We start from the raw sequence: 23,530 nt of genomic DNA, 5'->3' as shown, positions 1-23,530 counted from the left end.
GAATAAGAATTCTAGAATTTATCTTAAGAATACAGAATTTGCGAATTGTTCATAATGTGAAATAGGATGATGATTTCAGACTTCAATGTAATCTGAATGTCCACCCACACTACAAACATGAGCTCTCTCAACTTTTTAAATCTTATATATATATATATATATTTTTTTTTTCTTCCTATTATTGGTATTTTCAAATATGAATATATAAAAACTGATAAGTATCAAGAAAGTCTTTCGAAAATTTACGTTAAAATATCCGTAAAATTTTGATTCATTTCATTATCCATTTCGATTCGAACTGAAAAATTCGGATATATGTAACTCTACGAAGGAAAGCAAATACTAAAATTTAATATCTGTAAGAAATGAAAAAATAAAAAATACTAATATATTTTTTCAAAAGGATATCTGATTCGTTATATGCATATATATATATATATATATATATATATATATATATATATATATATATTATATTTTATATAAGTTTTACAGTATTTTATTGCTAAATTTATTATATTAGTTATTAAACTTTCAAAAGTAAATAACTTTTTTTTTGTAATAAAATATTATTATTTTCTATTATTTAAATTTTTTTTATTAATTTTGAGTTTTTTAACATATCGAATCGGATATCCGCGTTAAACTCTAAAAATTTTCAGATATCCGGGACACCAAATATTCCGATGGCTTAGATCATTCGTATAATTGATTATTCGAACGAAATAGTTTGGATCATAAATAACTCCCAAAATCCAGATATCCGATTTTTGAGCACCCCTAGTCACTGGTAGTTCGAAAATAGCTAATGATTGATGTCTTATTATTTCATTCATAGTGCTTTGATAATAAAATATAGAGAAAAAAAAATGTATATATCATTCATAATGCTGGTTGTGATTGCATCTTGGTGAGTCAACAAAGAGAAGAGGGCAAGCCTCGTTGGATGAGAGTGTCTAGATCTTTGTCACCACGGCCACTGCAATTCACTACCACTTTGGCACCATCGCGTAGAGTAGGAACAAGTTTGTCGAGGAACGCCAGCGCGTGAGACGGTTCTAATGCTGGGATTATTCCTTCCAATCTACTCAATAGCCTGCACGCTATACAATCGTGAAGATAGATATTTCTTTAAAATTCGTGTAAGAATTAGAAAGAGAGCATCAGTAGTAAGTAATATAAAAGATACCTTGAATGGCTTCTTGGTCTGTTGCTGTGTAGAACTCTGCTCTTCCGGCTTCTTTGAGAAAGCTAATTTCTGGTCCAACTCCGGGATACTCTAACCTGCAACCAATCAAAGCATACATGAGGCTTAGTATTTCACATAATTAATTTGGTTATGCAAAAATTATAACCAAAAACTAGATTTTGATCCGCGTTTAAAAGCGCGGGTTATTTTTCAGTTGATAAAAAGATATGATATGAATTAGTATTTTAGTCTTGTTATACATTATTATGTTACAAAATTTTATTATATCAAAAAAAATTATTATTTTTATTTAGTTAGTTAATGTAATTATATTTTTAATCGTTTGATTACTTTTTTCAAAAAAATTATATGGATTGATCACACTCAGTGCGTCTATTATTTTAAAATAAATTATTTTCAATTAGATGAGAATAATACTTTTATATCAAGTTTGGACCCGTCGTCGAACCAGTAAACATGATGACTTGTACATAAGCTGGTTTAGATTTAATGAAAACTCGTTAATTTAAAGCATGCAAACTTCGAAAAAACATGCAATCAAGTGTGACCTGGCATTTGGTTGACATGGTAAGAAAAAAATAATCTTCAATAATATTTTAAGAGATGAATGAAACTTCTAATATATTAACGTAATAAAAAATAATTTGTAAATATTTAGAATTATATAATTTTGTTTTAACAAATGATTTGCTAAAGTGTTTTTTTTTAATTAAATTTGATTTTGTAAATATTTAGAATTATATAATGTTAGATGACATGATATAATATGCTGTATGATATATGCTTTCATTTTAATAATTGATATCTAAATATTATATATCCGTCTTTGAGCATACTATATGATGTATATAATGTTATTGAATAACAACAATAACATTGGATGATAATAGAAAAATAATTAGAGAAGTGTATCATACAAAATGAAAAATAATAATAGGATTTATTTAAAATATTTAAATTATTTATAGTTATTGTAGTTAATGGTAGGATAAAAAATAAAGAGTTTTATATAGATGTTATAAATTATTTTATAATATATTTTTAAAAATATTTTCTTTTAATAATATAAATTTTCAATCGCATCTATAATATATTCTTATCAAAAATCATCATAACAATTTATTTAGAATATATATATTTAGAATATATTGTTAAACTAAAGTACACAAAATAATCTCTAACAATATATTTAGAATAAATTGTTAAACTGTGTGCAAAATAACTTCCTTTAAAATATAGTCAAAATTATTAGAAGTATTAGTCAAGGAGAATCTATGATGTATAAGCTGTGTAGGTAAATCTTTCAGAAAGGTCAACATATTCATTTGAAAAACCACATTTCGATCAACGAAAAAATGATAGAGTGAAGCCTTTGGTCAAAAAATAAATGATAGTGTGAAATGTTGCAAAGTTGGTGGCACCAAGGAACAATATAGTTTTGGTATTTAAATTTACCAGTCACGTTTTGGTTATGGATTCATGAGACATGTTTTGGTAAGATGATATTTTAGTATAATGGAGTTATGTATAATTTTTTGGTGTATCATAATAAGTTGAGTAATAAATAAAAGCATTGATTATTTTATAGTTAGAGAAATATAAGATAATTGATTATTGCATAGTTAGAGAAATATAAGGTGAGACCAAAAAAATAGTTAAGTCTAATGAAAGAGTCCAACAATTTTTCATAGGTTAGATTTTTTAAAACTACTTCCCTTTTAATAGTATAGATGGCTATCCAACCTAAGTTAAAAGTTAGGTTTAACCAGACGTCCGACCGGTTCATAACCGATAACGAGATATGAGTTGCATGTGATAAACATGTAAACCTTTTTTTGTGATAAACAGAGGCACAGCCGCGCAGGTAACGTTAAACGTGCAAAACGACAAATACCAGTACAATATTTCACATAATATTGAAATATTGTGCTAAGCAATTATAAACGACAAATACGACAAAGATGTGAACACTGATACTAAAGACTTAACTCGTGCTAAGCAATTATATTTACTATCTATGTCGTGCTCTTGCTATATACTCCCTCTGTTTCTAAAATTAAGATTTTCTAGAATTATTTTTTGTTTCAAAATAATAAATTTTTTAAAATTTTAAAAGAATTTTTAATAGTTAATGTTGATAAATTATATGTTTTTAAGAAAAATTAATTGGAAATATATAAATTGATTAAATACTATTAGTTAATTGTTATTGGAAAATCTATAGTGAAATAAACAATAAATTTAATTGTAAACATTTATTATATTCTTAATATGCGTGAATACTCTATAAAATCTTTCTTTCAGAAACAGAAGGAGTACTAATTTATCTATAGAGTTAAAAAAATCCATTTATTGTAATTTATGTAGTTCATCTTTCTTACAAGATTAATTTTTATTTCAAAATTTATTATGTTTTCTTAATATATGTGAAAACTCTAAAATATATCTCTTTTAAAAATGAATAAAGTTAATTATAATAAATGATCTAACAGCCTCTTATTAACTCTTGCATAATAGTTTGAGCATTGTTTAAGAAAACATATATAACATAATTTAACCACTTACCCTACTCCTACGGAGTGTGGTTTAAGTATCTGTCCTTCATCATCTTGCAACAAGTAGCTCATGGAGCCATGGTACACACCAACATCTCCAACAGCCAAAGTAGCTGAAAGTTTCCCTGAATCCAAACCCAATCCTGCAGCCTCGACCCCAACCAGTCGCACATCCTCATCCCCAACAAACTCATGGAACAATCCTAATGCGTTTGAGCCACTCCCCACACAAGCCACTAACACATCAGGCTTACCACCCCATAGTTGGTTTGCTTGTCTTCTTGTCTCTTTCCCAATCAGGGATTGAAACTCACGTACCATTAATGGACTCGGGTGTGGTCCTACCACTGTCCCCGATAAATAGTATGTGGTTTTTAGGTTTCCAACCCAATTTCGAATTGCCTCTGAACTCGCATCTTTAAACGTTCCTTCCACTGATTTCACCTAGTAGAATCCATATACAAACAAATTTTATGTTCAGTTTGACCAAAAAACCAGTTATGTGTTCCATAGATGTTATTTTTTTGGAGAGATTTATATATACTGTTATTTCCGAAGTGATTTTTTCGCATTCGAACTCACATGTTAAAAGGTAGAACGATTAAAGTCATTGTTTACCGCTCATTAATGAATAGTTAGATTTATTTTAAATTTATAAATAACAATATTTAATTCAGTATAAAACATATTAAACTTCAAATAAATTATGTGATTAGTTTTGAAAAAACTGATAAGTAAGATTTGTTAAATAGCGTATGTCAATTTAATGTTTAATATAGGTTGATCATGACATTACTATTTTGTTTTATGAATATTTGGATAAATGTTTTACACATGAAATATACATATAAATGTTGAGTTTGAATAGTTTGATTATGACATTAATATATTATAAATTAATATAATAAAACTGGGCAAAAAATAAAACATGTTTAAAAATAAATAAAAAAATAATTTATACATTTATATTATGTTGTTATTTGAAAATAATATTTTCAACCATAAAAGTTAAAAAATAAGTAATGATCTATATTATTATTTTCCAAGTGATTCTTTTGATTTGAGTTCTCACGTTATAAGTTATAAGAGCTAAAATTGTTGAAATTCTTATTAAGTAGTTAAATTTATTTATTAAATAAATTTATTATAAATTAATGTAATAAAATTTGGCCAAAATATAAAAAATGTAAAAGAAAAAATATAATTTCTATATATATATATATATGTAACTTTTTTTTATTCAGAAATAATATTTTCAATCATAAAATTAAAACATTTAAAATATTAAGATGCATGCATAAATACTAATCAAGTATAAAAAATTCAAACAATTAATTCCAAATATTTTAACCCTATCAATCATATACATTTTGACGAAAATATGTCAAATATGAATTGTTTGGTATTTAATTTATTTTTCCGAGCATAACCAATGGCTTCTTAAACTGTTCTCTGAATTAATTAATAATCCATGTAATAATTAATATTAGTAATATGACACACGGATAAAACATCTAATTTGAATAAAACCAATCGTTTTTGACCAAAAAAAAAAGAATAAAACCAATCGTTTTAGGAAAAAAAAAGTTTTATTTGTTTTGCTTTTTTTCTGGGATTTTTACATAAACAATTTTATTGTTAATTACCGACATTAAATTTCATGGTAGATTTTGTATCCTCCTTTATAATAGTATGAACGTTCATATTTAGAAAAGGGAATGGAGCCTCACTTTTTCTTGGATCAGCTAGCAAAAAAAAAAACAAATATATATATATAAAATATACACATATATGCTAAACAAACTAAAGTATTTTATTAATAAATAAACAGAGTTCATACTGCAAAACCGGATCCGGTTTCGGCTAGGTTATGAGTGTAATTATTTAATAATTACATGTTTTACCTGAGCACCAAGCATTTTCATGGAAAGGACATTAGAGAATTGTTTCTCTTTATCAGCGGTTCCCATGAAAACAGTACACTCTAAGGAGAACTTCGCACAAGCAGCCGCCGTGGCGACCCCATGCTGACCGGCTCCTGTTGCTGCCACCACACGGCTGCACCCAAGCCGCCGGGCAATCATCGCTTGAGCGAGAGCATTGTTGATTTTATGGGACCCGCAATGGCTAAGATCTTCCCTTTTCAGGTAAATCTCTGGTCCATCTCCGGTGGTTCGAGATATGCTCTTGTAGTGTTCGGTTAAACGTCCGGCGAAGTAGAGAGGCGTTTCTCTTCCTGCGTAGTCTCTTAATGCTGTGGTAAGCTCCTCCTAGTCACAATTAAAAGCACGCATAAGTTTAGTAATGCTAAATAGAAATGTCGTCATCAGGATATATGTCTTTTTGGTAAATAGGTTATTTTGTTTTACATGCGCAAATAAGTTTTTTGTTGTTGTTGTTAAAATGTAAATAACGTTGAGGGTTACAAAGTTGTTAAAAACAAACTGAACCGCCTCTAACTTTGATTAAACGGCAAAAAAATTAAAAACCGTGTAATAAAGACATTGAAGCCGTTCTACTTTGGCACGAACATGGCAACAAGAAATGATATAATCTGGAGAATATTTTGGTACATACATGTTACATAATGTCTCTAATTTTTGGGTCAACATGATACTTGTTTAACATACGAAAAATGTTGGCACAAAAAAATGTTGGCACATGTATGTTGAGATTGAAAGAGTTTCTCAAATTTTGAGAAATTAAAGTATTGTTTAATGATTTTTTTAATTTTTTTTGAAAATTATAATAAATTGTATCAAACAAACAAACGTCTGTCAAAACCCTCGTGAAGAAAAAAAGAAGAGCCGCCGCTTTAGAAACGTCAACAGCTCCGGCCTGGCCTTTGCTGGTGCCGGAGGCTCCAATCTTCCCTCTAAACTTCTTTTCCCTTTGCCCACTTCATTCTCCTCCACACCCTTGTCGATATGTGCGATGTTCTGGGGTTGATAGAAACCTAACCGGAAAGTCGTTGTTGCTGGACGGAGACGGTTACTGGAATTCCTTGGAGCAACGGCGAGGCAACTTGGTGAGACGGAGATGGAGAGGGTCGGCGTTTAGGGCTGAAGGACTCCGTCAGATCCGGTTTTCTCCTTTCAGATCTGCGGTGCGTCTTAACCTGCGATGGCGCGTGCTACCGGGAGACGCCTCCTTGGTGGAGCTCAGCATCCCAGCACATGCTTCAATTTCGATTCGTTTCGGCGAGTAGAGCTTCACACCACTAGACACTTGTGTTAGTGGTTTAGTCGTGGGTTATCGCTAAGGCCCGCTCTTTTCAGTCAGACTTGTATGGTCTATTTTGTGTCTTTCATTAATGTCAATGTTCGCTGATGGCATAGGCTGTTTTCGAAATGGGTTTTGTGTAGAAACTGTTGATACATGGACTGCATAGGCTGCATCCGCTGAGCCTGGTGACCAGTGGTTTTTTAGGAATGGAAACCCTTTTCTAGCGAGTGTTGTTGTAGTTTCTCTTTTGTTCCCGCTCTGTTCCGTGACTCGATGTCTCTATGTGTGGGGTTTTGACACTTGATTTAGCAGACTTTCCTCTTGGAGTGATGAGTGCAGTGATTACTTGTCATCGTTTTTTCTTCTGTGATTGCCGTGAGTGCATCTGGAGGGTTGCGATGAGTAAGGCCTCATTTTGGTGGTGTTTTGGTTGAACTTCTTTCTAGGAGTGAGTAGACGTTTATGATTGCGTCACATCCGTAACTGAAGGTTGCGTGGATCAAGTAGTGGTCCTTTCTGTCGGGTTATGAAGTTCTAGGTTCTTGGACGGTATCGTTTGGCGTGCATAGGCAGCATCGATAAGTCGTGGTGTGGGTGCAAGAGGTGGAGGTTATCGGCTGGCGGGCTTTGGACAGCAGCGGTAAATCCTGATCATTGACATGTGCCTAGCTTTGAAGTCTGCTGAATTGAGTTGTTTCATGCTCGTGTGTAGTAGTTAATCGTGTTTACAAGTTATTGGTACGGTTTAAGTTCCGTAAGTCCCCCCTAATGTGGGTTTTAGTATGTTGTTTTAGTTTTTATGATGTGTATCCATAAGCTGCCCCAACGTGGGTTTCAGTGGCCGCCTTCTGTGGGCTCTTGGTTCTGAGGCTATTTCGTTATGCCGCCAGCTTTTGTATGAATATTGATATTTTCATGAATGAATTTCAATTTGAAAAAAAAAAAGTATTGTTTAATGACTTTTTTTGAGAAATTTGGTGAGAAACACCATTGGGCCTTGTACACAATGTCCCGTCACATTATGTGAGCTGGCACTCTAATGATTTCTTATGTGAAAAGGAGGTATTGTGTCGGCATGTACTTATTCTAATGCTGGATAATGACAATACTAATAGTAGTGCCAGGCTGCCAACTGTAAGGTTTCCAGTCCCCTTGTCTTTTTGGAATGGCAGCTGATTTCGGATCTATAAACAATACATATTGTTCTATGATTGTGATTTCAGGTGTTGACAAAAATTATATATTTAAGTTATTTAAATTATTCTATATATTATATTTAAAAATAATAATATACAAAACTTCCTATTAGCTTAGAAATTTAGTTTTTAAAAATATTATATTAACTGTAATATCGCCGCCTCAATTTTAAATTAACAATTCAAATTTATAAAAAATAACTAATTCATAATATCTTCTCATATTTATTATTTATTATAACCAAATCCTATTAAATTTCACTATATATTTTTAAATAATTAAAAATATATTATAATATCATTTATATTACAAATATAATTATATTGGTTAAATAAATAATAAATATATTAATAACTTTTACAGTTTATAAAATTAATTTTAATTAAGTATGCAATAAAAAATCATACTTATGATTTTTTTATAAGCTTAATTCCTTAGAAAGTAAATAAGGGATAATATTTAAAGTCTTATTTATTAAATAAATAGATATTAATTTTTAAAATAAAAATAGTAAAAATAGAGAATATCCATTCAACTTGACAAAAACTAAGTTTATTTAACGGTGGTTGGTCAAATCACAACTGATAAATTTTTTAATTAAATATATAAAATATCTAGACCAACAGAAAACGAGTTAATTTATATATTATCTCATTCCGGCTATAATACTAAAAGTAAAAGAAAATTTAACTAACGAAGGTTAAAAATGGATTAACTCATTTCAATTATAAAACCAATAAAAAAGAAACTAAAACTAATGAGAGATGGATTAAATAGATAAATTATCTTTTTGTTTCAGGAATAGTTTTATTTAATTTTATACTGTAAAACAATAAATTATATAAATTAATAAACTGAGATTTTATATTATATTAAAATCCAATAATTTTATTCCAAAGAAAATAAAATGTGTATACTAAAAAATAAAACAAATAGATCAATAATATAAGCAAGAGTTTCAAATATTTTTCATTAAGTTTGTCAAAAGAATCCGAGCTGTCGAGTCTCGGATAACAATCTAGTTATCTTTATAACTTAAAGATCAAATTGTCAACTTTTTCTCAGTCTTTTTATTCATTAATTTCTTTATAGAAAATGTGTGTTGCATAAATAATAAAATTATTTGTTTAGATTTGCAGTGTGCAATTTTTTTTTAATATATGAATTTGGTAATTGACAAAAGATCTCTTTTTCAATATTCATATGACCACAGCGTGGAGTATGAAAAAAAAAGTAGCATGGAGTATGACTTGTATAATCTTCCGATCGCTTCCAGTGACCTAATTGGTTACAGTATGTAGTGCCAAGTGATGTATTAGCCATTTAGCCTTGCAAAACACTGATCTTTAATGAAAAAGAGTTGCTGAGTTACGTTATATATATATATATATATATTGAGATTAGCCTAATCAATAACCGCATGAGAAAGACCAACCTGAAATTCGTGATCGCCCAAAACAAAATTAAATTCGTCTTCAAGATCTTTCAGGGGAGACATCAATGTCTCCGGTACAAACTTTCCACCGAACCTCCCGAATCTACCGTTACCGTCACCACGAAGGAACTGGCTCTCGGTTGTTCTTATGGGGACAGAACCCAACGATGAACCATTCGTACGGAGTACATTGCTTACACGGTGGTGACTTTTGATAGAAACTCCACAAACAAAAGAGTTTATCATACGGTGGTTTCTTGCCGGAACCCTAGGAATTGGCTGCCCTCGTACTTGTATTTTAGTCCAAGACATAATCTCTTTTGTTTTTGTGGAAATTAAACAGTAATGTTTAATTATTTGTGACTTTTGCTAAACATTTGTGTTGACGAGTTCTTTTTTTATAGTGTAGGAGTATATGTTTTTATGCATCCATTTGAATATATACTAGATTTTGACCTGGGTTAAGAAAGCGCGGATTTATTTTTGAAATTAAATAAATTTTTCTTATATAAGAGATAATGTATAGGTTTGAGTACATTTACCCGAGTGCACTGAACCGTACCAAACTGGAAAAAAAACTCAAAATTAAGTTGAATTTCATAAATAATCGAGCATAGAAAAAATAGAAACCAAAGTAAAGACCAAATGAGTACTTAAAATTTTAAAATACAAATTATATACCTATTAAACATAACTAAACCATTAAAAATTTATACTATTAATAGAATTATACGTGGTAATGATCACATTTGAATAATTTATTATATATTCATATAGATTTATTGTTAGAGCAATTATATAATAGATTATGAGAAAATAATAAATGAATTCATTTAAATTATGTAAAGTATTTATATAGTTAGAGAAATATAAGTTAACACCAAATAAATAGTTAAGTCTAATGAAATGATCTAACAACTTTGTTTAAGTAGATTTTTTAGGAGTGATTCCCTTTTAATAGTATAGATGCATGTTTAACATGTTGTTTAATCTTTTCCACACCATGTCCCCTTGAAAAAGCTATAACTTCCCGTTGCAAAGACACAAAACAAATAAGTGATTTGAAAGAAATTCAACTAAAATTATTATACCGTAGGCCCCTATTCTTCGCGATATGATACATAGCTACTAAGAAATAAATTTATTTGAAGTTTCCTAATCCAATCAGTGTTATTTACAACTTACTTAAAGGGATCTAAAGGTTTGTTTTATCATTTACAAGTTTTAGTTAAAGAAACCCATGTATTCACCTGAATCACCTCAGTATCTATCTTATTTCCTCTCAAGTTTATCTTTTATTTGTCGAATTTACAGTAATTTCATACTTGCGTAATATATTATGTTAAGCCAAGCTAGCCAAAACCCAAAAGGTATAGGAGTTCAGTCGATCTTTCTTAGCCGATCAGCTGTGCCCACACTCAGTGGATACGGATATCAAATAAGTACTTGGTATGATAGGTAGGATCAAGATATGGATTCCCTTCTGCTCAAGCTGGCGTTGTGCTGCTCACCACTCCCCAAGGTACTTTTGTAACTGGCAGAGCAGGCTTAAGAGCACCCGCAATAGTGAGCCTCACCACGGGATCCTTAGGAATATTTAACTTTTTTTTTTTTTGTAAATAGTTAAGGATCATTATCCAAAATGTTAGTCCAATGGTGAGTCTCAGTTATGGAATCCTTAGTAATTAAAAATTAATATTTTTCAAAAAAGTGAAATAAAAGTGAAATAAAATAATTTTATTTATAACATAATTGAATAGAAAGATGCAATATTTATTAATAGTTTTTTTTAAATAGATTTCAAGTTTCTATTGCATTTGTAATCTTTTAATCAATTTAAAAGTAGAATTTATAAGTTATAATTTTTTTTCCAATTTTTTCCAAGTTTCTATTACATTTCTAATTTGTTTTCAAGTTTATATATCAAATTATACAAGTTTTTAACAAGAGGAAACAAGTTTATGAATGAAACAACCGAGGACTAAAAAGAACTTCTTGGAGGTTAACAAAAACAAGTTTTGAAAAGTACAGAAACAAGTTTTGAGGCAAAAGGAAACAACCTCTCCGAGATACATAGCCAAATTCAAGTTTACAATAAGCAGTAGTACTAAAAGGAAAGAAAAGGAAACAAGTTCTGATAGAGACGAAAAGGAAACACTCCTAAATCACCCGTGAGCTAGAAGCAAGTCACCTGCAATGTAGTTAAAAGACATAACTAGTTAAAGCAGAAGCAATGTAGTAAAAGAAATAAAACAAGCAAGTTAAAGAAGACTCACCATTCATTATGCTCAAGTGTTTGATGAGTAGTTCAGAACACTCTTTCCTTTCTGGACATACACACATCAACGGAGTTGTGTTCCCATCTCCAACCACGTTGAAGACAAATAAGTCTCCTATGGTGCATATGTTTTCTTCACAGAACTCTCTCCACCCTTTTCTTATGTAAAACATGTCGTCTGCTTCGCTATATCGCAAACTCGCAGTCCATGAATTGCCCTCTTTGTTGACAAGTATTATCTCTTTCAATTGTTTGTTCAAAGCAGTACAAGTGGTTGCTTCGACAAGAAGATACTGCAAACACATAACGTAAAGACACAGAGGAGATCAAACGATATCTTTGACACACTAAATATGGTCTATACGTATGAGTATTGACTTACCAGTTTGTCTTCATTGATATTTGAAGCAGTGACCTCAGCCAAGAAACAGTAGTCGAATGAGAAAGAATGAGTATCATCCACATCGGCTTCTTCCTTGATGCTGTGAGGATGTGTAAACTGAATCTCACAACAGCTCGGACCAAACGGAGTGACATGAAACACCATGTCTCCTTCGTGTTTGAAGACGAGAATATCACCGATTCGAAGGTCATGTGCTGTCGTGAAATCTTTCCAACCTCCGGTGAGTCGCCTGCCTTCTTGTATCACTTCCCAAGTTTGATCAGAAGCGTCCGATCTTAGTTTCCATTTTTTCCCGTTCGTCTTCCCTTGTATGTGCTGTGAGAAGAAGCTTAGTGGTATTGTCTGCAAGGCAATACTGGCAAAGTTAAGCAATCACACAAAATGGGAACATATACGATGCAGAAATAGAGAGAGTATGTTTACGACGCCGTTGTGGAAACCAGGAAGCAGAGGCTTGAAGAAATGAGGTTCATGCGGATTCGCCATCTGGAATAAGAAGCAATCATCTAAGCAGTCAAACTTTTTGAAACCCTAAATCGAAGAAATCCCCAATTCAAAAACGAATTGAAAACCCTAACTACATCGATTGAAACGGAAAACGAATCCTAAATTGAGACGAGAACATCATAGAACCTAGTTTAATCATTAAATCGATTGTAAACTTCGTAAACCCCAAATCGATTGAAAACCCCCATCTTTGAAACCCTAATTTCAAACGTTTTTTTTTTCCACAAATCGATTGAAAACACAAATCAGAACCCTCATTTCAGAGGAAAACAACATGTAACCGAATCTAAATCGAAAAAAAAGCTAAAGAAAGCTTCGATTTACCTTCGTCAAGTATCGATCTTGAATCGCTTTTTATCGCCTTTCGACAGCTTTCTTTTTTTTTTCTCCTTCGGCGAAAATGAAATTTGTTTCCCGTCTACACCAGAGTCGAATCAATCTTCCGCCAATACCCACCTGCCACGTCGCCCAAGGTTCAGCTCCCTCCACCCCTTACTTACGGGTTAACCCTTACATAATTATGCTGAAATATAGTTTTTATATTATCATTAACTTTGGTAATGTCCCTTAGGAATCGCTAAGGGCTTCCGTTGCGGTTGGTCTTAGCTCGTGGCTTTCTGAAGTACATATTATTTTTTTAATGGTTTTTACTGATATTCATTTTCTTTATAACTCCACTGAAACATAAATCAAGGGAATGACTCTTTTTATTACAAAGAACTTCCCACAAATACACTACATTTTCAACGTGTGGACTGAATCCAACGTGGCAGTCGAGACAAATTCGATTCGTTATCCGTTTCGATTCAAACCGAAAAATTCAGATATCCGTAACTCTACGAAGCAAAACAATTACTAATATGTAACATTTGTAAGAATCGAAGCAACTAATAAATACTAATATTTTTAGGAACGAATATCCAATCTGATTCTTTATAAGCATATATTCATATATTTAAATAATTATATATATATTATATAACTTTTACAGTTTTTATTTACTATATTTATTAAATTAGTTATTAGAATTTTAAAAACTAAATGACTTTTATCTTTTGTAATAAAATATTATTATTTTATATTTTGTGAATTCTTATATATTTTTAATTTTTATATATTTTTATGGATCAAATAAGATGCCTGGTCAAAAACCTAAAATTTTATGGATATCCGGCATACCGAATATCATGGTGGCTGCTACAGATCGAATCAAATCGGATAGTTGATTATTCGGACGAAACAGATCGGATCACAAAAAACTCCAAAAACCCGGATATCCGATTCGTGTCCACTCCTACCGATAGCTATTCAAAATCCACAACCTTTTCTAAATCGATATACCCAAAATTTTGTATAAAATTACTTATTTTATATATAAAATACTTGATTATGCCTTCTTTCTAAAGACGTTACTGTAAATTGCTAGGACCAACCCGAAAACATGAAACTTCTATTTTTATTTATTTATTTATTTAGCAATGGTGTTCATGTCTTAAGAATATAGAATTAGCGTTAATATCTTAAACAAATATAAAATTTCCATAGCTAAAGTGACATCAAAGTCTAGTTTAAGAATTGATGCTCATGCTGTAAACAAATATAGAACTCGACTCCTACCAAAACATGTTAAAGCATCGATTGTACACATACATAGTCAGAAGGATTTAGTTTTGCGATTCAGATATTTTAAAAAAAATTATTTTATATTGACATACTAGGTGTTTTCCTACACTATATGTAATAAGAATTTTTAAATTTAAGTTTTATTTAAAAATAAATTTTTATTATTATTGTAGATTTTATTAGTTGTTTACCAATATTTTGATACAAATTTGATTTAGTTAAACATAATTAAGATAAAATATTTTTTTTGGTTTTAAATTATATTTATATATATATATTTTTTAAACTATAATCTTATATAGGTTTTTTTATCTATTTCTTTTGGTTAAATATATTAAAGGAACTTGTATAAAATTAATAAAATTTGTATAATTATAAAAATTTAAACTAAATAGTATTTATCAAATTTGTAGATATGTAAGAAACTAATAATTTTTATGACTAAGATTTTCTTTTTAAAAAAAATTGTATAAATTATAAAAATATAATTAAAAAATATTTTGAAATTTGTAATGTTATATTTGAATATGTATGAGTTATTAACATATTCTAAAACGTTAACCAAAAATATAAATTAATATTAAATGTATATGAGTTATTACGTTATTCTAAAAAAATTATCAAAAATATAAATCAACATTAAATGTTATCCATGTTATATTTAGCCATAAAATATATCATCAATTTTAGTAGTCATCTCATTTTTTTTATGAAAGTAATTGTAGAATCATAGTGTCTAATCTATCATCTCTTAGTTCCGAAAATAAAAACAACAACGACACAATAATACTTGTTTGACCATGTATTTCTCTTCATTGATGGACCGAATCAAAAGGGAAAGAGGAAGTCGGTGAACTGATTGGTGTCTGACGTGTACACACGGACACACTTTGCAACGCAACCTTCTTTCCTCTACAAGTTTCTTTAGTATAATAGAAGTTATAAATTAAAGGAAATAAAAATTATGTGCCTATAAAACCTAAAAACCATATCGTCGATCTTTCTCATAGTAAACCCTAACCCATCCATCGCTTGAGATGTTTCCTTCATCCAATTATTCTTTCTCACCGTCGACTATGTTCTCAGTGTGTGCATCTCTAAGTGGCTTCTCGATGCTCTTTAGATCGATGCTCAACGATTTCGTACCGGACCAGCTCCGTTCCTACATCTACGAGAACGTACTGGGCAGACTATTCACTCCGAGTTCGAAGAATCTCACGTTGGTTATCGACGAGAACTCCAAGTATAAGAAAAACCTAGTCTACGAAGCGGCGGAGATGTACCTCCGCACCAAGATCGGCCCCGAGACTGAGCGTTTACGCGTTGGAAAAACTCCGAAGCAGAAGCACTTGAATGTCACGATAGCGAAAGGAGAAGCGATCCGCGATACGTTCGAGGACTTCCAGGTGAAGTGGTTATATGTTCAGACGGAGAAGGAGAATAGTGAGAAAGTGAAACGGTACTACGAGCTCACATTCGAGAAGAAGCTGAGAGAGAGATATGAATAAAGAAGAAAGACTTAAACTTTACTTAAAATATATTTCAAAAGCTCAAAACGTTTACAACCTCCTATACTTCTTTATATAGTTGGAGACACTCTCTCAACCCTAATTGATCTCTCAGGATCTGTTTACATCTGTCACACATCTAGCCACTTGCTACTGATAACAAGGTATCAAACTGGTTACATAGTACGAGAGCTCTCTGCTCCTTAGCACAGTCTGTCCCCTTCTTCTCACTCTTCTGTCTTATTGTCGTCTTCTGATCCTGGTTGAGAGAGCCGTTGACTCCTTTGATAACTTGGGCCAACTCCTGTTGGGCTTGAGTGATGTCTTGGGCCTTTACACTTTCAGTTTATGTCGCAGTTGCTGAAATGATTGTCGCGGTAGGGACTTAGTAAAAATATCAGCCAGTTGAAGATGAGAGGGAACATGCTGAACCTCAAGCACACCAAGGGCAACTCTCTCACGAACATAATGGTAGTCAGTGTCAAAATGTTTAGACCTGTTGTGAAAGACCGGATTGGCCGAGAGCTGAACAGCGGAAAGGTTATCACAGCGAAGGACAGCAGGTCGCGTCTGAGGAACCAAGAGATCACGAAGAACGGAAGAGACCCATGTTAATTCTGACGCTGTGGTTGCTAGAGCTCGGTATTCGGCTTCAGTAGAAGATCGAGACACTGTAGGTTGTCGTTTTGCCGACCACGAGATAACGTTAGAGCCAAGTAACACACTGAAACCGGTAGTGGATCGTCTGGTATCTCGACATCCTGCCCAGTCACTGTCGCTATAAGACACCACATCCAGGCTACTGTGTTTAGATAAGTATAAACCCATTGTCGAAGTGCCACGAAGATACCGTAAGATCCTCTTCAAGAGACCAAAGTCTGCCTCAGTGGGTGAATGCATTCTTTGACACACAAAGTTCACAGCATATTGTATATCCGGACGTGTGATTGTCAGATACTGGAGCTTCCCGGCAAGACTTCGAAAGTAGAAGGGTTGAGCAAATGGCGTTGTATCTTGGAACACATGATCAAGACGTAGAGGAAGTGGAGTGTTGATCGGGTTGCAGGTTGACATACCAGCACTATGAAGTATCTCCTCTGTATATTTGGCCTGATGAATAAAAAGTCCATCAGAGTGATGTTGAGCTTGTACTCCCAAGAAGTAATGGAAAGTTCCCAGATCCTTCATCGCAAACCGAGCACTCAGCTCATTAATGAGAGACTTGAACAACGCCGGGTTAGATCCTGTTAATAAGATGTCATCAACATAGAGTAACAGCACAAGAGTATCTCCATTGTGACGATAGACAAATAGAGAAGGATCTGCCTTGCTACAGACGAAGCCATACTCAATCAGAAAATTACTAAACTTGTCAAACCAGGCTCTTGGGGCTTGTTTAAGACCATAGAGAGCTTTATGCAAAGAGCAAACATGAGTAGGATGAGCGTGATCTTCGAAACCAGGAGGCTGCACCATATACACTTGCTCTTGTAAATCACCATGTAAGAAGGCATTCTTAACATCAAGCTGAGTTATATTCCATTGCTTCGCAGTGGCCACGGTAAGCACAATGCGAATGGTAGAAGTCCTGACCACAGGGCTATATGTTTCATTGAAGTCAATGCCTTCTTCTTGATTGAATCCCTTAGCAACAAGGCGTGCTTTTAGCTTCTGTAGAGTACCATCAGCGTTGAGTTTAACAGTAAACACCCATCGACAGCCCAATACATTCATGCTAGCTTCAGGAGGAACCAAGGACCACGTGTGATTCTGAAAAATAGACTGCAACTCTTCTAGCATAGCTTGTCGCCAACCCGGATGAGTTAAAGCTTCAGCCACCGTCTTAGGTAGAGAAGGGATTGTAGTGCTCGCAAGTAATGCATACCGAGGGTTCGGTTTGCGAATTCCAGACTGTAATCTTGTCCTCATGGGGTGACGTTGTTCCTCAGTGACGGGCTCTACTGCTTGCTGAGTGTTGGTCTCGGGACTAGGCCTTAGTACCATCTCTTCACGATCTGGTGTTTGAAGACCGATGTCCGCTGGAGACGTCTCGGTAGTATTATCTTCCAGTGGATATTCCACAACATTTTCATGTGAGGCATGAGTCGGAGATAACACCTGAGAACGTAAGGAAGATAGAGTTGGCAAGACTTGTCGTTGAGGCGGATCTGCAGCTTGCCATGCTCCCATGATACCTGTGGTCTGTTGAGAGACTAGATGCTTATACTTATCCATGAATGGAAAGCAAGTCTCATCAAATATAACATGGCGGTTAATGTAGACACGACCAGTAGGAGGATAGAGACAACGGTATCCCTTATATTGAGGATGATATCCTAAGAAGACACATTGAAGAGACCGTGGCTCGAACTTATGTTGAGTGAAAGGACGTAAGCAAGGATAACAGGCTGACCCAAAAACTCGAAGAAAACTGTAGTCAGGAACCTTTTTCAGTATAAGCTCAGAGGGACTCTTGTTCTTCAGAGATGGAGAAGGAAGCATGTTGGTGATAAAGTTGGCAGAGTAGAAAGCCTCAACCCAGAAACGTAAAGGGACTTTACTTTGAAACATCATAGACAGGCCCAATTCTGTTAAGTGCCGGTGTTTACGTTCCGATATGCCATTTTGTTGAGGCGTTGACGGACAGGAGATGAGATGCTGGATGCCATGATTCTGTAAGTGTGCTCTAAACCTCGTACTCATAAATTCACCCCCACCATCACTCTGAAACACCTTGATCTTCTTGCTTAACTGATTCTCGATTTGTTTTTGAAATCCAATAAAGATATCACAAAAATCAGATTTCATTTTTAGAGGAAAGATCCATGAATAACGAGAATAGTTGTCTACAAAGACTGCATAATATTTGAACCCCTGAACAGATACAACTGGAGAAGGACCCCATAGATCACAGTGTATTCGATCAAGTGGTTCCATTACACTAGAGACAGAATCAAAAAAAGGAAGTTGAGAACTCTTTCCCATCTGGCAAGGTTCACAGACGGAAGTGGTGCTGCTCTTATTAACTGAAATTGCCTTGCTGGTTTTGAGGAGTTGGAGAACCTGAGGATTTGCATGACCAAGACGCTGATGCCACACTAGATCACCTGCAACAGTCTGTCGATTTGAATAGAAAGCTACAAAGTCAGGTTGCTCCAACACATAAAGTTTCTCACGACGTTGTCCTCTGGTCACTACCTTCTGAGTGTTCAAATCAATCACAGAGACAGCATTAGCATCAAAATAGACCCCACAAGGGAAGTCATCACACAGTTTCGAGACCGACAAAAGAGATTTTTGCATTGATGGACACACAAGTATATCACAAAGAGGGAGACTACCTGTCGTGGTATTCAAGGTAGTGGATCCAACATGAGTGATAGGGAGATATGTTCCATCTGCAACCATAACTGTCTCTTGACCGTTATATGGAACTGAGTTCTGAAGGTTGGTGGCTGAAGGCGTCATATGAGCTGTAGCACCCGAGTCAGCAAGCCATTCGCGACCACTGGAATCTGAAACTTGAAGAGCAGCTAGGGCGTGAGGAGTGTCATTACTCTGGTAGGCATTATCAAATCTGTTCCAACACTTCAAAGCCACATGACCAACACGTCCACAAATTTGACATACTGGACGAGTATTCCCTGATTGAGAACCCTGAGACTGAGATCCAGGAGGTTGGTTCCAACCAGAGGTATTAACCTGTTGTGTGAAACCTCTGCCTCGTGTTGAATATCCACCACGTCCTCGATAGTTGCCAGAACGACCAAAAGAACCGCCACGTCCTCTGTTTCCACCATAGTTTGAGTTTCCAAAACGTTGAGTCTGGAAGGCAAGATGAGGAGAGACCTCTGGAGTAGCTTCATACGACTGTAGTTTTGCATCAAAAGCAGAGATCTCAAGGACCACATCATTGAACGTCTGAGGAGGGAGTCGAGACAGAGAGCTCTGAATCACTGTTGTAATAGGATCATATTCGCGACCCAGACCATTCAGAAAGGTGAAAATCTTCATGTTTTCATCCACCGGCTTACCAATAGCACTAAGATTGTCACAGAGAATCCTAAACTCTCGACAATAAACCAAAAAGGTTTTACCTTTCACAGAAAGGAGTTGAAGACGACGTCGGAGTTCAAACTCTCGAGCAAGAGAACTCTTGTTGTAGTGAGAGGCAAGGGCAAGCCACACAACTTGGGATGTAGCAAGGGCATGAACAAGACCCAGAACCTCTTCTGTAAGAGTTCCAAAGATCCATGACTTAACAAGCTCGTCCGTACACGTCCAGGCTTCATGAGCTGGATTAGGAGCTTCGACAGGAGCATCGTTGACGATGTTGACGACAGTAGCAGCAGGAGCTGGCGTAAGACCAGTGGGGAAACCAAGGAGCTTTTGAGAACGGAGAAGAGCCTCAATCTGTGTCTTCCAAAGGAGGTAGTTTGTGTCGCTAAGCTTAAGAGTGACAGAGCTAGTGACATGGATGTCTGAAGGAAAAGGATATGGATCGTTTCTTTCTGCCATTACAGCAACCTGTTAAGGATTTAAGAAAGCTCTGATACCATATGAATAAAGAAGAAAGACTTAAACTTTACTTAAAATATATTTCAAAAGCTCAAAACGTTTACAACCTCCTATACTTCTTTATATAGTTGGAGACACTCTCTCAACCCTAATTGATCTCTCAGGATCTGTTTACATCTGTCACACATCTAGCCACTTGCTACTGATAACAAGGTATCAAACTGGTTACATAGTACGAGAGCTCTCTGCTCCTTAGCACAGTCTGTCCCCTTCTTCTCACTCTTCTGTCTTATTGTCGTCTTCTGATCCTGGTTGAGAGAGCCGTTGACTCCTTTGATAACTTGGGCCAACTCCTGTTGGGCTTGAGTGATGTCTTGGGCCTTTACACTTTCAAGAGAGTCTTGGACTCTTACTTGAACCACGTTATCGCGGAGTCGGAAAAGATCAAGAGGGACCTGAGAGTGGTGAATCTCTATAGCCGAGATGTGCCTGGGAGCAGGGACGACGATGGTTCTTCTTGCGGGAGCTGGGGATGTATAAGTCTAGAGCATCCTTCGACGTTCGACACATTGGCGATGGATCCAAGTGCAAAGAAGAAGATAATCGATGACTTGGAGAGGTTTCTGAAGAGGAAAGAGTTTTACAAGAGAGTTGGTAAAGCATGGAAACGTGGTTACTTGTTGTATGGCCCACCAGGAACTGGTAAATCTAGCTTGATAGCCGCGATGGCTAATTACCTAAAGTTCGATGTGTTTGATCTTGATCTTAGTAATATTTATGACAATGGTGAACTGAAGAGGATTTTGTTATCCACCACGAATCGTTCTATTTTGGTGATTGAGGATATTGATTGCAATGCTGAGGTGAGAGATAGGGAAGATGAGAATCAAGAAATTGGAAAAGCTAGAGGAAAGAGGAAACGCAGGGATGATGAGTATGACGATAGTGAGGATCAAGACACACAGGTGATATTTTTTTATAAGAACAAATTGTGAAATTAATTTGAGATAATCTTTACTAATATTGTCTTGAGTAGTTGACTCTCTCAGGGATTCTGAACTTCATTGATGGGTTATGGTCAAGTTTTGGAGATGAAAGAATCATCGTGTTCACGACAAACCACAAAGACCGGCTTGATCCTGCGTTGCTACGTCCTGGAAGAATGGATATGCATATCAATATGTCGTACTGTACAGGTTTAGCATTTAGGACATTGGTTTCTAATTACCTTGGTGTAGATGGCTTAAACCATCCTCTATGTGAAGAAATAGAGAAGCTGATAGATTCTACGGAGGTTACTCCAGCTGAGTTAGCTGAAGAGTTGATGCAGGACGATGATACTGATGTTGTTCTCCGAGGAGTAATTAGCTTTGTTGAAAAGAGGAAAGACGAGAAAAGCAAGGTCAAGGCCCAGGAGGATGTTTCTGCTTGTAACGAAGTTGTAACTAAGATAGATGATAGTGACGGGAAACAGAATAGTACGAAGAATCAGAAGCAGGCTGGTAAAAAGGGCAGGAAAAGGCAAAAACTTATGTAGAATATAAGAGCACCCCCGTTACTGAACCTCATGAAAGGGGTTCACAAAGTATTTTTTAATTATTTTTTTTGTTTGATTTTTGTTTTAAAAAAAAAAAATTAATTAATTGGACCAATCGCGGGCCGCCACATGCTGTGAGACCCGCGCTACAGTGATGAACCTGGTTCACTAGGAAGAAGTGAAGAAAGACAAGTTCATCACTATTCATTATTTTAATATTTTTTTTTTTTTGGAATCTGTGTGAACCCCGCATAAGTTCACTAATGGGGGTGCTCTAATGTCTAATGAGTGAACCAAACCCTTTAGTTTTGGTTTTAAGTATCCGGCTTGAAACTTACTAAAACTATTTTCTGTTTAGTTTGTGTCGATTTAAATTTGTGATTTGAGTTTTGGTTTAAAGTGAGACTTATTTTACTCAACAGAAAATTAAGTTCTGATACAATTGTTATATATAATTAGATATACATAATTAGATTATATATGTACACATGTATCAAAACTTATTTATTCCGTAAATATTCTATCTCTATAGTTGATGCAGGATGATGATTTTAATGTTTTTCTGTGTAGAGTATTAAGAGCATGTTTATTGCAGGTCTCTTAGGTTGGGTCTCGTAACGTAATATAAGATACAGTCTCTTAGCTTTTAACTAAAAAAAATTAAAAGACGTCTCTTATTTTTTATAGTTAAAAGCTAAGAGACCGTATCTTGTTTTACGTTAAAAAATCCAATTTAAGAGATCTACAATAAACATGCTAAAAGTTTTTTTATATTACATTAAAAAACTCGACCTAAAAGATAAACATGTTTTTTATAGTTTGGATGAGAGAGTATTATTGATCCCGGCAGCCACGCTTATCATTTTAAATCTCCTTTTCAAAAGCCTCTGACCGAGAGAGAGTATCTAAGAGTTGTTGTACTTGACGCACTTTCCAGGCTTTGTAGTTAGGTTTTACTTCACCAGCTTTCAGTGGAAACTTCGGACAAAAAAGAGTGTTGCCCAATATACGTAAGCCACGTGTCATATTCCACTGTACCCACGTGCTTAGCCGGTTGCTTGATCCAATCCTTCGCTCTTCTCAAGTCTCCATATTCGTGTACGTATCCCCTATATATTAATTGAGGATCTTTTAAAAAGATGTAACCTTAACTTTGTACTAATTAAATTTTGGACTTGCTGATGTGTCTATCTATTAAGTCTTCTTCTTGCTGATGTGTCATGATTAGAAAGAGTTAAGCTAAACCTTAGGCTAATATTATTAATCTCTAGGAATGTAAAATAACGGACCGAATAATTGACGAGTTAATATAATGGTTGCGTCATAGTCTACGTTTTGTTGAAAACTTAACAGCTACTAAAAAAGATATTATATTGGCCCTGTCGATAACTATACAAAGGTTCTTGATCAATCTTCACAGCAAGTTGTCCATGTTTTATAGGGGATGTGATTCAGTCGTGTATATATGCAAACGAGTTGTTTAAAAGATGGTATTGGCCATGTCGATAACTATAAGAAGTTCATGACAATTGTT

The 23,530-nt window shown here is 34.3% G+C and overlaps 3 protein-coding genes across 7 annotated transcripts; 1 reads left to right on the top strand and 2 right to left on the bottom strand.

Moving 5' to 3' along the window:
• Positions 1 to 742: 742 nt before the first annotated feature.
• Positions 743 to 10,523, bottom strand: LOC103837846 (tryptophan synthase beta chain 1). Of its 2 annotated transcripts, none has more exons than XM_009114229.3 (5): positions 9,623 to 10,519; positions 5,670 to 6,035; positions 3,776 to 4,209; positions 1,190 to 1,284; positions 743 to 1,103 (listed from the first exon to the last, which is right to left on the bottom strand). In XM_009114229.3, exons 1-5 carry the CDS (start codon positions 9,932 to 9,934, stop codon positions 916 to 918), a joined length of 1,395 nt encoding a protein of 464 aa, XP_009112477.2. In that variant the 5' UTR covers positions 9,935 to 10,519; the 3' UTR covers positions 743 to 915. The 2 variants fall into 2 exon arrangements, with proteins under 2 accessions (XP_009112477.2, XP_009112478.2); XM_009114230.3 differs by having other exon boundaries at positions 855 to 1,096; positions 9,623 to 10,523.
• LOC103837870 (B3 domain-containing protein REM8) lies at positions 10,013 to 14,947 on the bottom strand. Of its 2 annotated transcripts, XM_033280849.1 has the most exons (4): positions 12,727 to 14,947; positions 12,283 to 12,645; positions 11,899 to 12,193; positions 11,565 to 11,813 (listed from the first exon to the last, which is right to left on the bottom strand). In XM_033280849.1, exons 1-4 carry the CDS (start codon positions 12,787 to 12,789, stop codon positions 11,788 to 11,790), a joined length of 747 nt encoding a protein of 248 aa, XP_033136740.1. In that variant the 5' UTR covers positions 12,790 to 14,947; the 3' UTR covers positions 11,565 to 11,787. The 2 variants fall into 2 exon arrangements, with proteins under 2 accessions (XP_033136739.1, XP_033136740.1); XM_033280848.1 differs by having other exon boundaries at positions 10,013 to 12,193.
• Positions 14,948 to 15,233: 286 nt separating this feature from the next.
• Positions 15,234 to 22,438, top strand: LOC108869627 (AAA-ATPase At2g18193-like). 3 transcript variants are annotated; one of them, XM_033280845.1, is made up of 4 exons: positions 15,234 to 15,931; positions 20,857 to 21,424; positions 21,496 to 22,000; positions 22,272 to 22,438. In XM_033280845.1, exons 1-3 carry the CDS (start codon positions 15,471 to 15,473, stop codon positions 21,994 to 21,996), a joined length of 1,530 nt encoding a protein of 509 aa, XP_033136736.1. In that variant the 5' UTR covers positions 15,234 to 15,470; the 3' UTR covers positions 21,997 to 22,000; positions 22,272 to 22,438. The 3 variants fall into 3 exon arrangements, with proteins under 3 accessions (XP_033136736.1, XP_033136735.1, XP_033136734.1); XM_033280844.1 differs by having other exon boundaries at positions 21,496 to 22,003; positions 22,275 to 22,438; XM_033280843.1 differs by having other exon boundaries at positions 21,496 to 22,438.
• The last annotated feature ends 1,092 nt before the right edge of the window (positions 22,439 to 23,530 follow it).

Source organism: Brassica rapa, chromosome A09 (genome assembly GCF_000309985.2).
Source record: "Brassica rapa cultivar Chiifu-401-42 chromosome A09, CAAS_Brap_v3.01, whole genome shotgun sequence".
NCBI lineage: Eukaryota > Viridiplantae > Streptophyta > Magnoliopsida > Brassicales > Brassicaceae > Brassica > Brassica rapa.
Note: the sequence above shows the minus strand (reverse complement) of the source record. Positions and strands in the feature narration are given on the sequence as shown.